Raw genomic sequence first — 22,094 nt, forward strand, 5'->3', positions numbered from 1 at the left:
GCGCATTAAACACATACTGTATGCATTGTGCCTTCTGTGTCTGCTGCTGCTGACTTAACTTGATACACTATAGGCTGGCTGGTTTGAAAATATTTTCTCTGAACAGTCGAGCACTTAAATCACTTTAATTATTTTTAATCCCAGACAGTGCAATTACATCTCGGCATATTACTTCTCATCATACCCAATGCTGTCTTTTTCTGTTATGAATTTCATTATGAGTTTGTGGGAGTCTGAGTTGAGCAGTGTGTGAAATAAATTAAAGTCGTACCTGATAGTGTTATGTAAGGCTCATACACCAGAGAGTAGTTACATCCACAGTTTTCTCTGTGGAATCAAATAATACTTTCCTGTGCTTAGGGACCTAGTTTTATATGCATGTTGTTATTTCTCTTTTAAGTGTACATTTTGTTTTTGTTGAGCCCAGAGCAGTACTTCTTTGCTGGCTTATATTGATATTATTTGTATAGAGTGCAGTAATGATGAGCCTGTTGCAGACTTTAGCGTCTATTGTTTAGCGATGGTGCATTGGGATGGCCTTGCCAGTTGACGTTTTGCAAACAAATACACTGACAACTTCAGATAAGATTGCCATAAATTGAGACTTAAATAATATTAATGCTCCCTAGAATATGTTGCATACGGATTTTGATACTCCACTGATATTTACCACCTTAATCAAGCCAAACTTTCAATATGTACATGCAAAATATCAACAAAAAACTCATCTTGGTGTTTATTTGATCCACCTTGTTAACACCAACATTGCCTTTAGACATGTACTTTTGCTGTTAGTGTTCTTGTTTCAGTTTATAAGCTGTACAGATGCAGTGCTGCAGCATTACAATGCTGTCAAGGCCAATGTCAGAGCCCCCCACACAGTATATCACAGCTCTAACAAAAACAACTTTCTGCTAAAAAAAATAGAATAATATTATTTAAATATAAACCTTTGAGGCATCCCAGCCTTTAGGGACATATGCTCAGTAGCTCAGATACAGTGAGTCATACTCCATCCCTCCTCTGCACTGATTTAACTCTATGGCATAGAACCCTGAAAACAATGGGCTAGCGGGCCGATAGCGTGCAAACACAATGGACACCCTCTGGCCTGTCACTGTGTAATCAGACAGAAAATAAGACCTAATTCATGAGTCCTCAGGACTCTACACCCACTCCCTTCCTAACTGATGCATTGTGATGCATACACATGCACAAGCAAGCACAAGCACACACAAACACGCACACACAAGTGCATTTGAATGATTTATTACTGTCCATTAAAGCCCAGGAGACACAGGGACATAAATAGTGAAGTTGTGTTGACGAAATATGTCCCTCTCTTTTGTCACGCTCTCCTTTTCTTATAACCAATCACACACATGTACACAGGTTTTCAGTGCTGTTTGTCAGCACTATTACACAAAAACTACTCGTCTGGTTTCCATGAACTTGATAAAAAGATGTCTCACGGGCCAAGAAATAATTAATTACATATTTAAGCTATCCCAGCTCCGACTCACAAACAGTTAAATATTGGCAAATCTGACTTACACATCAAACAATTTTGACCAAATTGAAAGACCAAACGTATAGTTTTTTAAATATATCAGCCATGGCAGAGGTCTGGATTGGATGGCTATTATGAAAAAAAAAAAGGCTACTAAATATAATCAGATCATGGCATCTAATGGGGAGCATCAATCTCTATCCACAACTTGCATATCTTGCCTGTAGTTGTCCAGTCATTTGTTTTGAGACACAGAACAACTAACTGTTTGGCATGGCTGTACTTAGATACTGCTAGACAAGGAACAGTCTGCAATAATTAACAGTCACATTTGTAATTTGAATTCCTTTAATAAATGTCTTTACTTTTACGGTTTAAAACTTAATTTGGTCCTCACAAATATAGAAACACAACACACACGCCTTAAGCTTGTGAAACAATGAACTGTAACATTGTGACGTGTAACAATTCGGAAAATTGAATGGGGCATATTCAGTCATTAGAATACTGATTCTTTTTATTTAGCCTATATTTGGAAAATCAATATGAGCAATTCATTCACAAAAAGGGCCAAATTGACATCTGGTTGTCTAAAATACAATATGATGAATCGGAAGCTTTTCTCCGAACCTGTTGAGCCAAGTCAGTCTAATGCAGCAATCAATTAGTAATCAATGATGAAATGCATTAAAAAATCTCTAATTGACTTATTGGACCAAAGGATCATTGGATATTGACAAAATAACCAACTGGGAGAGAGGAAGTGGCTTAAATGTCATCACTGATCAATAGAATATTTCCCTTTGACAAGCTACCATTAACGTCAGTACCACTTCAGGATTGATAGATACACTAGCATTAAATGTTTTCTACTCAAGGTTTATTCTTAATATTATTCCTATAATATTTACTACTGTATGAAAAGACATCAACTTATCATTTTCCATCCCTGGAGTACCTGCTCCCTCCACAGGTCCTTTTAATATAACTGCACTAGACCTCCATCGTATAATAATATCCTCTCTGAGGTATTAAAGCAAAATGAAGTACAACATCTGCTCTCCCAGACTTCCCTGCCATGCAACACATCGGTCTCTGTGGAGCTCTCAGGGTTCAGAGAGGAGACACTGATGGGACAGCGTCGGCTGCCCGTTGTCCTCCCACGCAGGCTTCTCAGTATTCAACATCAGCCACTTTTACTTAATGAAGACAGAAGAAGCTCAGTGCTGAGAGTGAACCAAGCCACCTCAATTAAAACTTCAAACAGGCCCTCCACGAGCGTGACGACAGAGCTGAATATTTGACTGAGGGCGCTCGTATCTTCTCTGATATTTTTTATCCCCTTTTGACAGAGATGCTGACAGGAAGGATAGTTTAGCAATGATTCAGAAGGTCATGTTTAGGGACATCACAGAGGAGAAAATCCCAAAACCTGTATTTTTAGCTCATAAATTTTGCTTTAGAACATTCATGAATTAATAAAGAATTTAAAATCCCTGTGAGATATCCTTTTCCCAGAACCCTAAAGAAAAATCTAATTTCCTTTTCTGAGCCTAGTTTGTTGGTGCTAGGACAGTCAGGTTATGGCCTCCATTAGACAAGCAGTGGTCAAGTATTTCCCTCCGGAATACTCGTGCTGTGGACGCAAACAGATACATTTGGATAAGGCATTATTCATCCAAGAGGAGAAATCCTCTTTTTGCTTCCCCCTGATCAAGCCAGGTCAGATGGCAAAACAGCATGCCGTAAGCTGGTAGGAAATATGGGCCCTATCGCACACCTAGTGCAAAGCGCCTCAGTGCGCAGTGCAAGTCGTAATTTCTATTTTTCACCCGACACAGTCGTCATTTTCATGCCCATCGTCCACGTTAATATCTAGTGATCTTGCCCAAATTAACGCCCATGGGCATGTTGGTCTTAAAATGAGGTGTGGTCAGGCAAACGGGTGGCACTTTGCTATCCTGAGGACGCAGAAAGCAACTGCGACATACAGTGGGGCAAAAAAGTATTTAGTCAGCCACCAATTGTGCAAGTTCTCCCACTTAAAAAGATGAGAGAGGCCTGTAATTTTCATCATAGGTATACCTCAACTATGAGAGACAAAATGAGAAAAAAAAATCTAGAAAATCACATTGTCTGATTTTTAAAGAATTTATTTGCAAATTATGGTGGAAAATAAGTATTTGGTCAATAACAAAAGTTCATCTCAATACTTTGTTATCTACCCTTTGTTGGCAATGACAGAGGTCAAACGTTTTCTGTAAGTCTTCACAAGGTTTTCACACACTGTTGCTGGTATTTTGGCCCATTCCTCCATGCAGATCTCCTCTAGAGCAGTGATGTTTTGGGCCTGTCGCTGGGCAACATGGACTTTCAACTCCCTCCACAGATTTTCTATGGGGTTGAGATCTGGAGATTGGCTAGGCCACTCCAGGACCTTGAAATGCTTCTTACGAAGCCACTCCTTCGTTGCCCGGGCGGTGTGTTTGGGATCATTGTCATGCTGAAAGACCCAGCCACGTTTCATCTTCAATGCCCTTGCTGATGGAAGGAGGTTTTCACTTAAAATCTCACGATACATGGCCCCATTCATTCTTTCCTTTACACGGATCAGTCGTCCTGGTCCCCTTGCAGAAAAACAGCCCCAAAGCATGATGTTTCCACCCCCATGCTTCACAGTAGGTATGGTGTTCTTTGGATGCAACTCGGCATTCTTTCTCCTCCAAACACGACAAGTTGAGTTTTTACCAAAAAGTTCTATTTTGGTTTCATCTGACCATATGACATTCTCCCAATCCTCTTCTGGATCATCCAAATGCTCTCTAGCAAACTTCAGACGGGCCTGGACATGTACTGGCTTAAGCAGGGGGACACGTCTGGCACTGCAGGATTTGAGTCCCTGGCGGCGTAGTGTGTTACTGATGGTAGCCTTTGTTACTTTGGTCCCAGCTCTCTGCAGGTCATTCACTAGGTCCCCCCGTGTGGTTCTGGGATTTTTGTTCACCGTTCTTGTGATCATTTTGACCCCACGGGGTGAGATCTTGCGTGGAGCCCCAGATCGAGGGAGATTATCAGTGGTCTTGTATGTCTTCCATTTTCTAATAATTGCTCCCAGAGTTGATTTCTTCACACCAAGCTGCTTACCTATTGCAGATTCAGTCTTCCCAGCCTGGTGCAGGTCTACAATTTTGTTTCTGGTGTCCTTTGACAGCTCTTTGGTCTTAGCCATAGTGGACTTTGGAGTGTGGCTGTTTGAGGTTGTGGACAGGTGTCTTTTATACTGATAACGAGTTCAAACAGGTGCCATTAATACAGGTAATGAGTGGAGGACAGAGGAGCCTCTTAAAGAAGAAGTTACAGGTCTGTGAGAGCCAGAAATCTTGCTTGTTTGTAGGTGACCAAATACTTATTTTACCGAGGAATTTACCAATTAATTCATTAAAAATCCTACAATGTGATTTCCTGGATTCTTTCCCCCCATTCTGTCTCTCATAGTTGAAGTGTACCTATGATGAAAATTACAGGCATCTCTCATCTTTTTAAGTGGGAGAACTTGCACAATTGGTGGCTGACTAAATACTTTTTTGCCCCACTGTAAAACAAAAACCTGGTCTAAAGTCTATGGCGCAATATGTTCCTGGTATTTAAAGGGCGCATTACGGACCAATATCGGTGAGTTCACAACACAAATCTGCTTGTTACTCATACAGGGACACACAGCAGCACGTGTATTTGCTGATAACGTTGTTTATAGGACACAGGACTGTGAGGGCAAGCTTTAGTTTCTCTAGTCTCCTTAAATCATGATATTGCTTTCGGTTGGTTACCAATCTGGTAAGAAGTGCCGAAAGACATGGACAAGCTCACCGCTGCCTCCACACACACCAGCTTCACTTAAGAGAGATTCCTGCTCGAGCCACACACAGGCCCAAAACTGCCAAGACACCAAGCTCGCATGCTCATTCTTATGTGCGCTCTCTGTAATACATGCAGAAACAGACACACACACAAATAAGAGGTACATTTATTACGATCCTCAGACATAACTACCTGTAGCATGGACATGCCCTAAATCACTTAGTGCCATGCGTTTTAAACTGTGCGCCATTGGCCGTGTAAATAGGACCCATAGTGTCTGGCTCAAGGACATTTTAGCTGGGCGAGCACTTGCTAAACCTGAACCCATGTCATCCTTGGGCACCTCTTACACTTCAATCTTTATTTATTTATAATATTTCTGCATTCATCTCCCTGAATTATAAAGAGTTGGAGGGGAAAGGGACAGGTGCATGCTCTTTAAAAAAAACCAAGGAGAATGGACTTATTGTAGGTTTTAGGTTGTCTGGCCTATAATTGCTGTACTAAAGTTGTTAAACTTCATGTCAAAAAGCATAGGCCTACTTATTCTCAGCTTCATAAGTCATTCAAATCATAACACATGAACATGATAAACATCAAACTACAAAAGTACTCCAGACTTTTCATCCCAGGAGCTGTTTTTAGAGGGACTAAAGGTTCCTCAAAACCACTGTTGTCTGTGTTTGATGACCTGTGAAGATTAAATTAGTATGATTAGGCTGATGTGTGTTTAAAAAAGCCCCACCCGTACTCCTCCAATCAGAGATGTTTAACCTTGCAAGGCCCACCCCAAAGTCACTGTATTTCTGGAAAGCACCATCCCAGAGCAGGGACCTTTTGTGGGCTAAAGTTATGTTCCCAGGGCTTTATGTAGACTGGAAACGCACTTCCTTCAAAAATACTTAGTATCAAGGGAATGTTCTTGTGCTGCAAACACAATTATATTATTAGAGTCAGCATGACTAGTGCTCTCTAGGAATATCCCTATGTCAATGTACAACTTTGTTAAATCTTTGTCTGTGTATCTGCTTGGAAATGATGGAGAAAGGGGCATCTTAAAACAGATTTTGCCTGAGAATCATGATGATGTACTGTAAGTCATGGGCTTTAATCCTGCCTCAATACAATTGAGGTAAACAGAATTTTGTTTAGAAAGCGGCTCGGTCTTCCATCATTTAGTAGGGACCTCTTTACTATCTTTACTTATTTACAGTATTTAATCATTTATTTCCCTTTTTGGCGACCTAAAGCTCCCTGTTTATTAACTACATCGATGTGGGCCCACTGCCAAAGGGAATTCCTGCTGAGGCATCTCCACCGCCTCAATAAGTTTCCCAAACAATAATTGCTTTTTACACAACAGAGGGAGATTCAGTGTGGGCTCCACGAGCCTGAGGATCTTTCCCAGACGACGCTCCTCTCCACAGTAACTGTCTTTGCTCTGCTGGCTGCTTGCCTAATTAAAGGTCAGTTAGCTAGCTGGGTGCCAAAGCAACATAAACACATTAAAGGGAAATGCCACTCAATAACGCAGTGCAGTGGAGGTTTCTGAACATCGAGTTCTGTGTCCCCTTGCCTGGAACACCAATAGGACTCTTCAGGCAGGGCTTGTGAAAGATAATGAGCTCGCACTGGTTTCACTGCTCTGTGCCTTTCAGCTGTCAGAGCAGTTTAAAGTGGACATCATTGGCCTTTTTAGCACAGTGAAAGTATGAGTTTAGGCTGTGTTTTGATACAATGGCAGCATATTGCTTTGTAACATGAAGAGTTATGTCAAAATGTTTTTCATGTGACAATTTTTTTATGTTATCACAAAATAACGCTTTTTATAACTAGATACTTTTTGTTTTAACAATATTCAAAGTATCTGGTTATTAAATAAAATGTAAAAAATAAAAATGTATTGTTATAACCTGAAATATTTCACATAATAACATTATAACTTACATTTATATCACGTGAAACTCATATTTGAATGAGGAAACAGTTTGCTGAGAACAGATACATTTAGGATATTAAGAGAATATGGCTCTATTATACAATTTGCTTAGGTTCTCCTTCATGCTTTGGTTGAGACATGACAAAATATTGTAAATATTACAGTAAATATTAAATTATTAATAATAATTATATTATTATATAATTATAAATAAAATAAATTATAAATCATATATGTTGTTTTAAAGGCTATAGAAGCCGCACATATTTTTTACTGATTATCGTAACTATAAGTGACCCATCTTACTTCCTGCTCATCTTGGTTGAGAGGTGCACAAAGGCAGTAGTGATCGGTCGGGTGTACAGACCACAAATATATACATGAAAGTGACAGAAGGCTCAATGGATACAAGCTCAATTCAACTCAACTCAACTCAACTTTATTTATAGAGCACTCTAAAACAACAGAGTTGGCCAAAGTGCTGTACACACACATAAAAACACAAAACAGTTAAAAAAATAGAAGAAAACGATAAAAGCCAGCATCTCAAACTGAGTTAAAAGCCAGAGAGAAAAAATGTGTTTTACGAGAGGATTTAAAAACAGGAAGTGAGTCGACCTGCCTAATGTGCAAGGGCAACTCATTCCAGAGTTTTGGGGCAGCAACTGAAAAGGCTCAGTCCCCTCTGAGTTCCTCTTCGTCTTTGGGACGACTAACAATGACTGATCTGCTGACCTGAGAGAGCGTGAGGGAGCGCACGGCCGAAGCAGGTCAGACAGATCAGTCAGATACACAATGCCAATTCATTGCAGGATAAGGTTCCTGTTATAACATAATAAGTACGTCATTAAACATTAAAATATCTTTACATATGTTGTCAGAACATTAAAATTGTTCTATAAAGTTATAACCTGGTCCTCTTTCTAGCGTGGTAGCAACACCCTTCAGTCTGACACAGCTGTTTATCTACGTGTCTCTTTTCACAGTGAGCATGACCTGGGCGAGGATGACATCTACGACTGCGTGCCGTGTGAGGATGATGGGGACGACATCTATGAGGACATCATTAAGGTGGAAGTACGACAACCCATGGTGAGAACTTTGTGTCACAATCTCTACCCTTTTGTCATTAGTGTTGCTTTTTTTTTTTTTTTTTTACCAATTAATCATGATGTTATTGTCTCTAGACTTAGTTTTATTAAACTCTGATACCTGCTGAAGGTCTGTGACTGACCCTCGACTTAGATAGCTCTTTTATTGCACTATAATCCATTCTTTATTATCTAGTTCTCTGAAGAGGAAAAACACTTTATCCAACTTACCTGTATGATTTCTTTGATGTGCATTTGCATGACTTCTTTTTCCTAAACACATTTCTGTTATATTTGTCTTCTGACTTGCACTGCTTTGCCTTTCCCATGCTGCAGATCAGATACATGCAGGTAAGTGCTGCTGTGCTTGTGACTCATCCCACCCAGCTTACCCCCTTCTCCACTTAAAAAAATAACTAATTCCATCCCCAGGCAATTGACCAGCCGATTAGATCACTGACCATAGCCAATCAGAAGCGCAGACCCCATCTGGTTTACAGTCTGAGTCAGGGTCCGTTGGAGACAGTTGTGACTTCAGCTCGGTTGCTGCAGTGTTAACTGACATCACCCAAGGACCACCAGCTGCCACATTGCACCTAAAAGTACAACACAATAAACATTATCCTGCTGGCTTTGGGTCCTGCTTCTGATTGGTTGATTACATGCTGGATTGAGTCCTGGACTGGACAAGCCTTTCTACATTGTTAGCCCCAGTTTTTCATTATCACCACTGCTTATGAACAGCCAAATGTGTCCCACATGGCTTAGTTAGTAATTCACCAGCTGGGCTGCTCATTTATGCCAAAACATTGAAAACCTGTACAGATATAAAACCTATGTCTGTGTGGGTTTTTATGCTTATGTAGGTGTGTTACCTGCATTATGCATTACAATACATTGCTCTTTCAAAGAAACACGTCATGTTTGTATATAGAGATTTACTCAGGCATCAGGTCCCATGAGAAATATTTTATATAGATCCATCCCATCCTCCTCCGCCTCCTCACAAGCTCCTTGCTTGCATGGGCATACATTAAAAACTCTTGAATCATCTTCATACATATAGTCCTTTTTCAGCCAGCCAGCCCACACATACTATTTCACAAAAAAATGCTCTCTAGCTCACACAGGTGAACCTGAAGGACAGCTTGTTAAACGCACATTGTGTTTCCTTTTTCCTGAACATGTTTGAACACAGAATTTAGGATCTGTTCAGTGTACTTTTTCCTGTTGCTCCAGCAGATATTGTTTTATTTTATGTTTCAGACAGTGTGAAAATCAATTAGCAAATCCAATCAATGTTATACCCAGGACCTCCTCAAAAGTAGTATCAATAATGAGTTGAGAAATAAAGTAGTGTCGTGTAATCATGGTTAACATCAAGTCTGCTTTGATTTTTGTCAGTGGTACGTTATGGTTGCATGGTAATGCATTTTAAGTGTAAATTAAATGGGACAGTCTGCACAGCATTTTCTAATAGGGATAATGCCATTTGATAGATTACACAACTCAGTCAGGAGTGCTAATAGAGTTCACAGTGTTTGGAAATGAAGGGAGACAAAGTGCCACCTGGAATCGTAGAAAACATGTAACTTGGAGTGAACATAAAAAATAGTACAATATCTTTCAATTAAATCCAAAACAGTGTTTGTATATCACAAATAACGAATGGGACATGACATTAGCTTAAAAGTAGTGACTATGTCGTAAATCAAAGGCAATCAGTAATGAATTTTGATATACTGTATTTTCTCCATAGAAAATGGGTATGACGGAAGATGACAAGAGGAATTGCTGCTTAGTGGAGATCCAGGAGACTGAAGCAAAGTACTACAAGACTTTAGAGGACATTGAGAAGGTGAGCCTCAGTATATGTGTGTATGTGCTGTATGTGCACATACATTAGAGTGTGTTTGTATGTGTATTTGTATTCCGGCACTAGCAGTGCTGTGTTAGAGTTACCTTTTGTCAGGTCTTTGTCTGTGTCTGAGGCCTGTGGGCCGGGTCACAGCATGTAAATGTCAGCTATTGGCAGATTCATTGGGGAGCACAAATGTCACAGGAGCGGATCAATTTTGCTATTATTGGCTCAGCCCCCACAGGAGTCTCTGACCCCTGGGGCTTTAAGTATAGACATGAACATCACAGGCACAAGGACGCACACGAGAACACACACACCATCACTCCCACACACACACACACACACACACACAGGCAACAAGTGTTGGGGAAGTACCCAAAAATAAAGAATGTGTTACTTTTTACGGCTAATAATGCTGCCAACAAACTCAAGTTTAATGGCTTTAAAACAGCTAATCTTAAGTGTTTAAAGAATCATAAACTCACCATCTCTTACAGTGTGATAATGAACCGCTGTATGAGATCAGCGCTGCTAACACATTGTTTTTCCGCGTTGACAGATTTCATTCGCGTTTTGATGGAGAGCCACAAATCACCTGCTTCGCTAATTTCATTAAACTAAATGTGTATCCTGTGTTTTCCGCGTCGGGCCAACACGAGACTAAATGAGAATAAATAACCGTCTTATGATCAGAGGACTCGTTAAGCTTAATTGAGTTGGGGTTAATAAAGCCTGTCAAGTCTTCATTGCTTCTTAGTTGATGTATTTGTTATTATTATGATGATGGAATGTGACAACCATAAAACAACAGTTAGAGAAGCAATCGGCAGGTTTTTCTTCTGTTAGCGTAAGTGCTACATAGAGAACAGCTGTATATATCCATTTATGGCATACACAGCAATAATAACCTCACACTCTATCTTTCAAATAAATTCTTACAGATCTGCCTAATAGCAAAGCTTTGTTGGATTTTATCATTATATTTTTGGCATAAAAGACTCTCTCGGCTCGGGTATATTTATTAAAAAACCATTTTCACTGATATTGCTCCTTTTTCTCTTTAGAATTACATGATCCCACTGCAGCAAGTCCTGAGTCCACAGGAAATGGAGGCGATCTTTGTCAATCTTGAGGTGAGTAACCACTGGAATCGTCGCACACCAAGTGAATAATGCAACATGTGTATGAATGGCTGAATGAATGACAGGATGTGTAGCATACGTGTTTTGGTGTCAATCCTCAGTGTTTTCATCACATTGTGGGGAAAATAGAGGTTACATTTATTTTCATTATTTTTGCTGCAGTTCTTCTTGTAAAACATGGTAAACAATAAATTAACAGGAAAACAATAAACCACATTTCTCAGGTAGACTCACGTTCCATCCGATCCACTTGTCTCTGGACTCATCTTTTACTTCTGTGGTGCATACTTGCATAGCATCTTAGCTATTCCATCTTGGCTAAGTAAGATTAGTTAGTTAGTCACTTATTCTCATGCTCTTTATTATAAAAACTACTGTAGATTTTTTTGAGTCAATTCCACATCCTCTATCTTGGATTGGGATTTGGGAAATGCACTCTTTATGCCCTTTGTGCACCTGAATTGATAACATTTCAAAACATTGAAAGTCCCTTGCTTTATAAAACAATGAATCCATGTAACCCTGTTTAACCTTTCAGGCAGGCAGGGAGGTGTGTGCGGAACATTTTCTGTAAATCATCCAATCACTATCCTTATTTTTAGCAATTCTTACATTTTTAAAAATCATACTCAAAGTACATTTGTTTGCAACACACACTGAAAATGAAAACATGTACAAACATTGTACAGCTGCAATATATGAACAATTACAATCTGAAAAAAAGAAGAAAAAACAACCCATCGTGCCACCCAATCCACCCTGTCCCACCCACCTGACCCACCCTATCCCTTCCTCACAACCGCCGGCCATTTGACCCCCTCCAGTCACTGTCCTTGACCTTTCTCACACCATATAAACTTTTGGCAATCTAAAAATACTAAGCTCTCTGTTCTTAAAGATTTTACCTCCCCAGCCTTCTACTGCATTCATAAGTACATTTTGAATGTTTAGCATGTTCATTAAATGTTGTTTATCTCAGAGTCTGTGAGGAGGATATTGTGAGCTAAGGGATGGTTTGCACGTGTTCCAGAGCTACCATGAGCAAATTAAAACTAATATTTCTCCAATAAATGGTTAAATCCTTGATGCGAGTGTCCTGACTGAAATCTGAGCTTTATTTTAAAGTGATATTACTTCTGTTGAACTAATGGGATTAGGGCTGAGTACTGAGAGATGGACGATATGTATTTGTTTCTAGTTTCCGTGGCATCTGTTGACAATAAGAAAATGTTTAACAACGCCATACGCCGCACCATTCCTTATACATTAACCAACTGTGATTAGCTGACAACAACTGATACAACAATAGCGTTAACATATGCCAAGACATTTGTAAACTGTGTTAAACTGATCTGAACTAAGAAGACTGCAATTATTTTCACTTTAAGAACTTCCTTCTCAGATTAATACATGCACCATGCATGACTTATTTACTTTATATTCTAGCAGCTATCTACAGTTTGTATAGATCTAACTACAGTAGGTATGTCACTCTGAATAAAGGAAGAGAAATGCATTAGAATTGGTAGATTCTAATGTTAACTGTGATTTTCATACAGGATGTAATCAAAGTCCACTTTGCCCTCCTGCGAGCCATCGACCTGAACATGGTCAGTGGAGGAAGCGGCCTGGGGAAGACCTTCCTCGACTTCAAGGAAAGGTTAGTAACCTCAGCTTTTGTATGGGTCTTTTTTTATTTTGTTCTTTTTTTGGTTTTCTACAAAGAGTATTAAAATCCCCTTAATAGGAAGATAGTTGATAGGACGCTGCTTTTTTGGGCCTCTCAAAGTCAGGCAGCTGTATCAAGATGATTATCCACAGATCCGTGGGAGGATTGCCGGGATTAGTGTTCAAAGAATAAGTCAATTAAAACAAAACATGTTAGAGGAAAAAGGCTGAGAGAGCATGTAAGCAATTGTCCTCCATTCAAGTTAAGCGATCAGAGTTAATCCACTCAGGACTGCTTTGGCTTGTCATCATTTTCTTTGTTGGATAGTATATTCTTTGCATTTGTTGCTCATCATCTCTAATTTTCATTGAGAATCTCAAACATTGAAATGTAATTTTTCTTACCTTTATGTTTTTTTTTAATGATATAATATAAAATACTCTTACTGCATAGTCCCATTCATTTTAACAAAGTAGGGTTTCAGGAAAAGACTTGATTATCAGGAGATTTATGTGCTCTCGTGAGTAGAAAACTCTTAGAACCGGGAAAGCTGAGGTTTATTGGCGAACAGGGTTTTCTCTCAGATGGATCTCCATCTTGGCCAGCTGCTGTGCAATGTGTGGATAATTTGCATCCCAGAGGGGAGCGGTGAATCGCCCTCCTGCTGCGCTGAGTATGGCTGCTTCATAGGTAATGGTAATGATGGTGATGATGGTTCTGGCCCTGGCCATGATTCCATACAGAGCCATGGATATGCCACTCTCCTTTAATGATGCAGCCATTACTGAAAGAGTGAGTCACACACTTCACAGCATGTACCTGTTCTTGCATACATAAGTATGTATTATGTTCCTGTGCACAGTGATCCTGATAGCACACATACTTTCCCCCCTCTTCCTCATCCTTCCAACCTGAACCAAGCAATCACAGTATTTCTCGAGGCAACCTCAGTTTGCATACGGAAATAGGCTGAGTCCAAGCCTAGCCTCTTCCTTACGCCTAGGGGGCCATATAACACAAAGTTAGTGTGACATAACTAGAGACTCGAATCCAACTAATATATAAAGGCAGGCACATATTCTCTCCCTCTATCTCGCCCACGCATGCACTACTCTTACTGTATCTTCTTCCTAATTTAGCGTCTCGTGACTCCCTGGTCTGATTGAGCGGTGGTTGGGAATCCTTATTTGCACTCAGTCCCATATGAAGAGGGTCCAGCCACGAGTCCATGTATAGGACTGAGAGATGGGCATATGAAAGCTTAGAAGATGAACATGGAGGAACAGAAAAATAAAGGAAGAGAGTCAAGCTGAAACAGTGGTTTCCACAATTCATTTACATTGTTGAATGAGTACATTCAGCTTGATAGTTGTGACTTTGGTCCTATTTTTGATGTCTCTATACAAAGAGCATAGTAACATGGTTTAGCATAATTGACTCGTAGAGGTTAAATCATAACCTGTAACTTCCTTATGCACATGACTTATTGTTCAGTACAGTACAGCAGTGCTCCTCCAGTGTTTTGTGGTTCGTTACTTTGTCTTTCCTCTTGTCTTTTGTTGGGGGAGTGGGGAACATAAGGTCTTGTATTTTGTTGTAATTGGTTATTATTTTTTGTACGAAAGTGAACAAAAAATACATTACTTGAAAAGTAAGTATGTGTGTGTGTTTACTGCACTTAAAGACCAAAAGTGCGTGGACACAGGAAACAGAGTCATTTAACCACTTGGGCCGCTGTTTTAGCTCAGTTGGTAGAGCAGGCACCCCATGTGTAGAAGCTACAGTCATCTACACACTGATCGCAGGCTCGACTTCCAAAGGCTTTCAAAGGTCTACCTGGAACCTATCCCTAGATAAGTACATGTTGAAGTCCAAGTTTTACAAGTCCACTTAAGGTCATGTATGCTTGCATCACTGAGGTGAAAAAGAACTAAAAGGTCAGACCAACAGCACATCTTCTGTTTGGGACCGTTTTTGTAACAAACAACAAGAAAGTAAGTGCGGTTAAGTGTCACTTTATTACATGAGGCTGATCTATTCAGACACCATAGGTCTTGGGTCTCTACCCCAAAGGAAATTCAAATGGTCATAATATCTGGGGCAATAACAGGTTGAGTATATTCTTTAAAAACATTACGTTTTATTACATACATGATCAGGCTTTGAGTCCATCAGTTTGGACCGGGAATGAGACACTGTTATGTTGGAACAAGTACCTGAAAAAGTTGAAAGCATAATAAACTTAAATATCATGACAAACTTGAGGATGAGATTTAAAATCATTGGAACTCAGAGAGCCTTGAGAAAAGAGCCTCAGACCAAAGGTACAAATGAAGTCTACCCTGTTGTTTTGTAATATATTCTAACCTTTTATCTCTGACAGAAATATCTCACATTTACCTTCTATTCATAAACATATTAGCTGATGACATACCGCTCATTGTCAATGTTTACACCAGTGACATTCTCCAAAATGAAACGCTGGACTATTTTAAGAAAGTGGTTCATTAGATTTGCAGATTCCGTGCGTCACAGGCTTTGACTCTTGGCATGTGATTGACATGCATACCTGCCTCATTATGAGCCACCGCAGCGTCTTGTCTCTCGGTGGCGTAGACGACAGTGACCAGGGGATTTGGACATCAGGCATCTTGGCGATTATTCTGAGGACTTGACATGGAATAATTAATTTGGTTATCTATGCGTGTAAGTCCCTGTGACCTTTACAACAATGTGCTTGTATCTTTTTTTTCTCACAATGGTGCAAAAGATGAAAAGCTTTTTCTTTCTTTGTTCTGTTTGTCATTGAACTGAATGTCATGGTGAAAATGTCAGTGGTTTATCTCGAACACTCTTCAACAGCCAGAACCGGGCTGAACGGAAAAGTGCACTCGGAGGAAGCTCTATGAACTAAACGGGCCTAAGTGCCCTCTTGTTGATATTCTTATTTGTGACATTCTCCATCTCATTTCCGGAGTAATCTGGCTCCCTGATATCCTTGCAGTGCCTAATCATGGCTGCACTATGAGCGTCTTTATGGAGGTCTTTGCTCTATGTTCTCCTTCATTTACTGTGTGCTGAATATGTTGAGTGGAGGTGAGGGGGTCCCAATGCCATGTGTCAGAGAATATTAGCTGGCTCCACAGCCTGTCACTTCTGGTTTGCTTGGAGATTTTCTCAGTGGCTCGGCTCGGCTCGCAGGGCTGCACGAGGGGGCGGGGGTGAAGGCCCAGGGCGCAGCAACTCAAAATTGCATTTTCTGTGAAATAACATGCACGACAGCATCCTCATTATGAAAGAGGCCAGCACAGCAGGGCCATATCACCGACACTGAAAAGATGATAGACAGCAAGTTTTGACTGCACTAGCTAACTCCGTAACCTAAAGGAAAACTGTGTCTAACAGCAGCTGTTACAGGTAGCTGCACTACTTTTCCTTTTCTTCAATCTGTTTTTGCAAACTTCTTTGCCAATGTTGGACTGCTGTTTAAAATGAGACATGTGGCTGACCGCATCGGGTCAATGTGCGCTTTTGTGGGCAACACTGGAAGCGTGGCGTGTGCGTGACGGCTGCGGGACGTGTTCATTTCATTTGAAATGCATGAAAACAGAAGAGTCTTCACAATGCTGGCATGACACTTGCGTATCTTGCACGACTAACGCGCTGAAAATGTAGAGAATAGGAGGCTAGCCTATTTTACACCATCTGGAATTCTGACTCCCGTCGTTTGTACACATAGACTGTATAAAAAATGGACGACATGACAGCTCCCTAATAGTGAAGCCAAAACATTTTGAGCGCCCCCTGCTGACTGGCTGCAGCATAGGTCATAAAGCCCGCCTCCTCCATGTTAACAGATGGGACATAAGTCAAACTATAAAATCAAAATACAACATGGTTTCGGTCATTATAGTTAGTTCTTATCATGCTGATTTATGTCCAAGTGTTCATTTTTCGGACAACTTTATTTTTAATTAGTTATTTGATGCTGTAAAAATGATGATTGACAGCTCTGTTGACCAAAACAGTTCCAGATTAGCAGAGTGGAGGGCGAGAGGAAACTTAACAAAAACAATCACTTCAGTCATTGAAGTTTACATACCTGTGAACGTTAACCTCAGACCAACAAACAGAAGCTGTTATGCTGTTAAACGCGCCAGAGTGCGGGATCTTTGGAGCAGATGGAGACGCGTTGTCCATCTATATATACAGTCATTGTTTGTACACAATGCTTTTATTTTGTGTGTTTCCCGGGCCATTGTTTTTTTGTTTTTTTTTACTTTATTTGGCTCTGAAAGTAAAGTCATTCACTCACTCAGTCACAAACAGACCCATGTGTAGGGCTGACCCCGGCGGTCAGCCAAAAAGAGGGCAAGCTTGTGTTGTAAAAAGTGCAGGATTTAAAATTGACTTCTTAATGTTTTTGTGGAGGAAACTGCATCAAACACTGAATCCATTTAGGTGAGTCACACTCAGTGTAAACATTTTTTTTTCAGGAAAATTTATCAGAGCACCTTGACTTTCACCTACCTGCATGGCTTAAGGATCAGGACTATTGTGTTTGTTGTTGACTATAGCAGGGGTTTTCAAAGTATGGCAAAGTGAGCCTCCCCCGAAGGAACATAAAAGCAGCTGCACAATTCATGAACTGAAAACAATTTTGCAATCTACACCGGCTGCGACCACCCAATGCTATGTGTCTCCAATACTCGCGACCACAGCAAAGATGAGTCTCAAAGTTAGCCAATGGTAGTTGCAATTCCTGGCCAAAATAGGGGTGGCAGTGATGCCAAAATGTGTGCAGTCTGCCGGAAACAGTAGAAGAAGAAAACTTTGCAACCGACTTAAAGACTTATTTCTTAATTGTACATAAATCGTGTTTTTATGTAGGATGTAGAAGTCAAAGTAGAATTAATTAATAGGATTGTTACACCCAGATGTTGAGGAAATATACATATTCATTTCTCTTTTAAAGTAATCTTCCCTGCTCATCTAGCCAATCAATTACTTCAATAGGAAACTGAAATCGAAGTTGGCCAAAATGAAGAGATCATGTCGTTTAACACAGATTCCTTGGTTGTTGGCATGTATTTACTTAGCATTAAATGGTTTTCTCCGCTTCACTGACGCGCAGCAGCGGGGAAATAGACTTGATGCGAACAGAACAGAGCAGCAGAAAATTACTCGCGTATTACGCCCACCTCCCTCGCAGCATACGCGACTGGTGGAGATTGCAGGATTGAATAACGTTGGAGCGGTTCTGTCCCAGCACACGCGTGTCAAAAATGTGCTTCAAATACGTTACCTGTGTCAATTCCCCAGTCGCCAGAGTTAACATGGTCTCACGCTGTCATTCTGCTCGCTCCATTGTCAGTCTCTCTCTCTCGACCACAGTAGTTTCTAAAAATCGATCCATTTTGCCCCACACATCACAGAAGTTCGCTAACCAGATGTTATAGAAGTTATTTTTTCTGGTTTATTTTTTTCTCACGCTGCGCCTCCCCTGAAGTCCTCTGGCGCCCCCAGGGGAGGTACGCCTCACACTTTGAAAACTGCTGGACTAGAGCTTTTGATCCTCACGTCACTGTTATCTTTTGCCAAGAAATCCTGTCTGATGTATCTTTTTTTCAAAGAGAAAATCAACATTCACTCATATGCATAAAAAGGACTTAAATGGAGCTTCAATATCTCGGTTTATCCAAATTAATACATCTTAATTAAAACACACAAGAGTTAATATTTTTGTTGTGTACAGTATTTTGGAGCACATATATTCAAACAGAGACACCAGGAGAAAACAGGAAATGATGAGTCTTTATCTCCCACCACTATGTGTCCAGATGTATCAAGTAAGCATTGTGCTTATCGGCCTACTTATTATGAGTAGTGGGTGTATTCCTCAGAGTGCTTGCATGTCATTAGCCCTATTGTTCCACTGTCTGTCTCTGTAAAAAGAACACAGCTTTAGACTAACCTCTTGAGTCTCAGGTAAAAGGTAGTTATTTGTTTATTGTGTGTTTTTTTCAGTCTCTTATTCAGTTTATGTGTAAGTGCAACGTAATGACGTATTTTCCATATACACAGCGTTTTACTCATCGCTTATCCAATATGGTGAGATCACAACTATTCAGAAAAGCAGCAAGGACACTGGGACACTTTTTCATGGTACACTTGAAGCAGTTGAGAAGTTTTTGGCAACGTTTTTCCAAAATGAAAATACATTTCATACTGACCATTTGAGAGCTTTTGTGCTACATTGTACATATTGCCATTGAAGCTGTTGTGGCTAACATTTTACTAAACTGTTGACTATTTACAGTTCTAGCTGACACATGGCAGCATTATTGAAGGCGCTAACGTTGTATGCCTGCCTTTGGTGCTGAACGGATAGTGTGCAATAAGTGTCAGAGCTTGTATGCTGAAAACAGCTGCTTGCTGCTGGAAACGAGGCTGATGCGGACACTGAGACAGAACTATACAATAAATAGCTCCACTGTTAAATCTAAACTGAAGAGACTCAGGAGCTTCCTTATTTCTGTATCAAAGTGTTGGCTGTCTGGTTGGGCGTTTGTTGGTTTCCTTCAAGTGGGAACTTCAGAAAGTGCACCCCCAGTTGGTGAAAAACGAGCTGCAAATGCAAATTACCTCTAATCCAAAACATTACAAAGAAGACTTGCAGTAAGTAAAGTTTTGATTTCAACCTGTTGTACCTTATTTTTCTGTTGTGTTGCAGCGAGGCACGGGGAGTGCACTCTTCTTGTCGTTCTGTCTGACTAGGCAATGTTGAGAAGCCGGAGAGCAATTCTGCCTCCCGCCGGGTGAAAACAGCAACGCATTTGGTCTTTTTAGCTACAAGTGATGTATCGGTGTTTTCATATGAAGTGGGAAAGTGTGATTCGATCACAAGTGGCCACTGCAGACCACGTTGGAAAGGCTTGTGAACAGCTGTTCTTAGAGCAGTTCATGGAATGTTGCATGTTTGAACTAGCTACCTAGCCTCACAGCCTTGTGCTTAATAACGTGTTTTGCAGCTCTTATTTGTATTCAGTCATCATTCATCATATTGCATCCAGCTGCAATTTGGTGTGCTCCCGTTGATGATGTTCTTTGGAAGTTTAAAATAAACTTACTGAAGTGATAGCTGATTTGTAACCCCCCACTTCTGCAGCAGCAGCCTTTTCTGTTTACAAAAACACTCCAACACAATCCCTCTGTATACGGTCATGATAAACTCGCCCTACATTAGATAAACTGTCGTGATTGAGCTGACCCCGGTCAGGCCTGCTGGAAATCTGTCTGAACAGGGGGGCCAGGAGTATATCTGCCAGAGACAGTTATACTTTAACTGAGGATTCATCTGTTTCCCAGCCTACCAGGCACACGGTGTTAGACATGAAAAACACGTATTCACCATCACATATACCTACACACAATAAAGGACAGCCTTCTTTCAAACTCATCCAGATGAGCAAACACACTCCTCTTTTAATCGTTTTCATTCATTGCTTTGAGAGAAACGTTTTTCTTTGAATACATCTTCCTAACTAAGGCCACAAACTGATGAATATAAATGAACATGCAAACAGACTTCAAAGTACCTAGCCTTCATCTTTGTACAATGCTGACGAAGAACACTGGAACCTCTGTGCCTCAGAAGGGGCTGCTTCACCTTCATTTTGCTCATCCTGTAAATATTCATATTGTAAATGTTTTATAATCCTACATCACATTATTTTTTTACCACTATGATTCTAAATTCAGACAATCAGACTGATTTTTGCATTCCTGTCATAGAGCAGCTACTTTAAAGAAGACCTTCATGTCACATTGTACCCTGATATCTATACGATGAGTTCCCTGATCCATGCTACACTGCACAGCTGGCCTGCTTTCTTATAATTGATCAAGCATCCATTAATCTCAATCAGTCTGTAGTTCTGGAGGAGAGGCAGCTGAGGGGAACTCCCTCCCACAGAGTGGATCAAGTCTTAATCAGGGGTTTGTTAGCCCAGGGCCGGTTTAACCGGGGTGGAAGCCGCACTGCAGGGGGCTGTAGTCCAAACTTGGTTCAAGTGAAAATCCAGTTAACATCAGTGGTTTAAAGTCTGTGGAAAAGAGGATGATCAACCGATAAATGGAATTAACAGAAATGCTGTTTTCAAGAGGAAAATTTTGGTTCCACTGCTTTCATAATATGACACGAAACACAGTTTTGCAGCCAACATTACAGAAGCAGAATTATTCATTAAAAAGAATTTGGATTAATAATGGGGATTAAGTAAATACCAATATGTTTGGGGGCAGTGGAATCTCTTTAATTGCAATGCTAGTCGAATTAAACAATAATATGTTATATTTGTTTCTGATTGTTTAGTTTGTTTTTTGGTCAAAATTTTAAAACTCTTGATTTTAATGTACGAGGCAGCAACATTTCTATAAGTGAATTTTTCAGGTGTTGTGAAGATAATGTATAGCTTTTTAAACTTTGTCAACATGGGGAAGCAATATCACTGACACACAAATTCCATGTTCATGTCCATGCAACCACTGTAGTTTAACTTTAATCAATTAATTTGCTGTTTTTTTTTTATTAATTGTTCACAAAATGTTGAATTAAATAGCCTCATAAGTGACATAAAGGACATCCAAAAGTTTTGATCAGCACCCAAAACATTTCATTCACGCTCATGTTAGGAAAAAAAAAACAAATTTCAGCAGCTAGAACCCACAAATATTGATAAAACTAATATTTGATTAATTGCTGTCATTTTATTATCCATGAATCCATTATCTATACCACTTATGCGGGGTCGTGGGGGGGCTGGAGCCTATTCCAGTTGGACTGATCGCCAGTCAATCACAGCGCTGACACATAGACACAGACAACCTTTCATGCTCACACACAGTTAGAGTCATCATTTCACCTAACGAGCAGTCTTTGGACTGTGGGAGGAAGCCAAGCAAACAGCACACAGAAAGGCCCCCTGAGTCCGAACTGGGATTCAAACCATGACTCTCTAGCTG

The 22,094-nt window shown here is 40.2% G+C and overlaps 1 protein-coding gene across 2 annotated transcripts in view; it reads left to right on the plus strand.

The window, feature by feature from the left end:
* vav2 (vav 2 guanine nucleotide exchange factor) overlaps window positions 1–22,094 on the plus strand; it is a 233,913-nt gene that overhangs the window by 181,785 nt on the left and 30,034 nt on the right. For both annotated transcript variants that reach the window (XM_069677147.1, XM_069677146.1), the window contains exons 5-8: window positions 8,294–8,399; window positions 10,158–10,256; window positions 11,324–11,392; window positions 12,961–13,061. In XM_069677147.1, coding sequence (XP_069533248.1) covers window positions 8,294–8,399; window positions 10,158–10,256; window positions 11,324–11,392; window positions 12,961–13,061 — 375 coding nt within the window. The remainder of the gene's footprint in view (window positions 1–8,293; window positions 8,400–10,157; window positions 10,257–11,323; window positions 11,393–12,960; window positions 13,062–22,094) is intronic.

Source organism: Semicossyphus pulcher, unplaced genomic scaffold (genome assembly GCF_022749685.1).
Source record: "Semicossyphus pulcher isolate SPU_LCO1_2020_fin unplaced genomic scaffold, fSemPul1.0.p SCAF_28, whole genome shotgun sequence".
In the NCBI taxonomy this organism is placed as follows: Eukaryota; Metazoa; Chordata; class Actinopteri; order Labriformes; family Labridae; genus Semicossyphus; species Semicossyphus pulcher.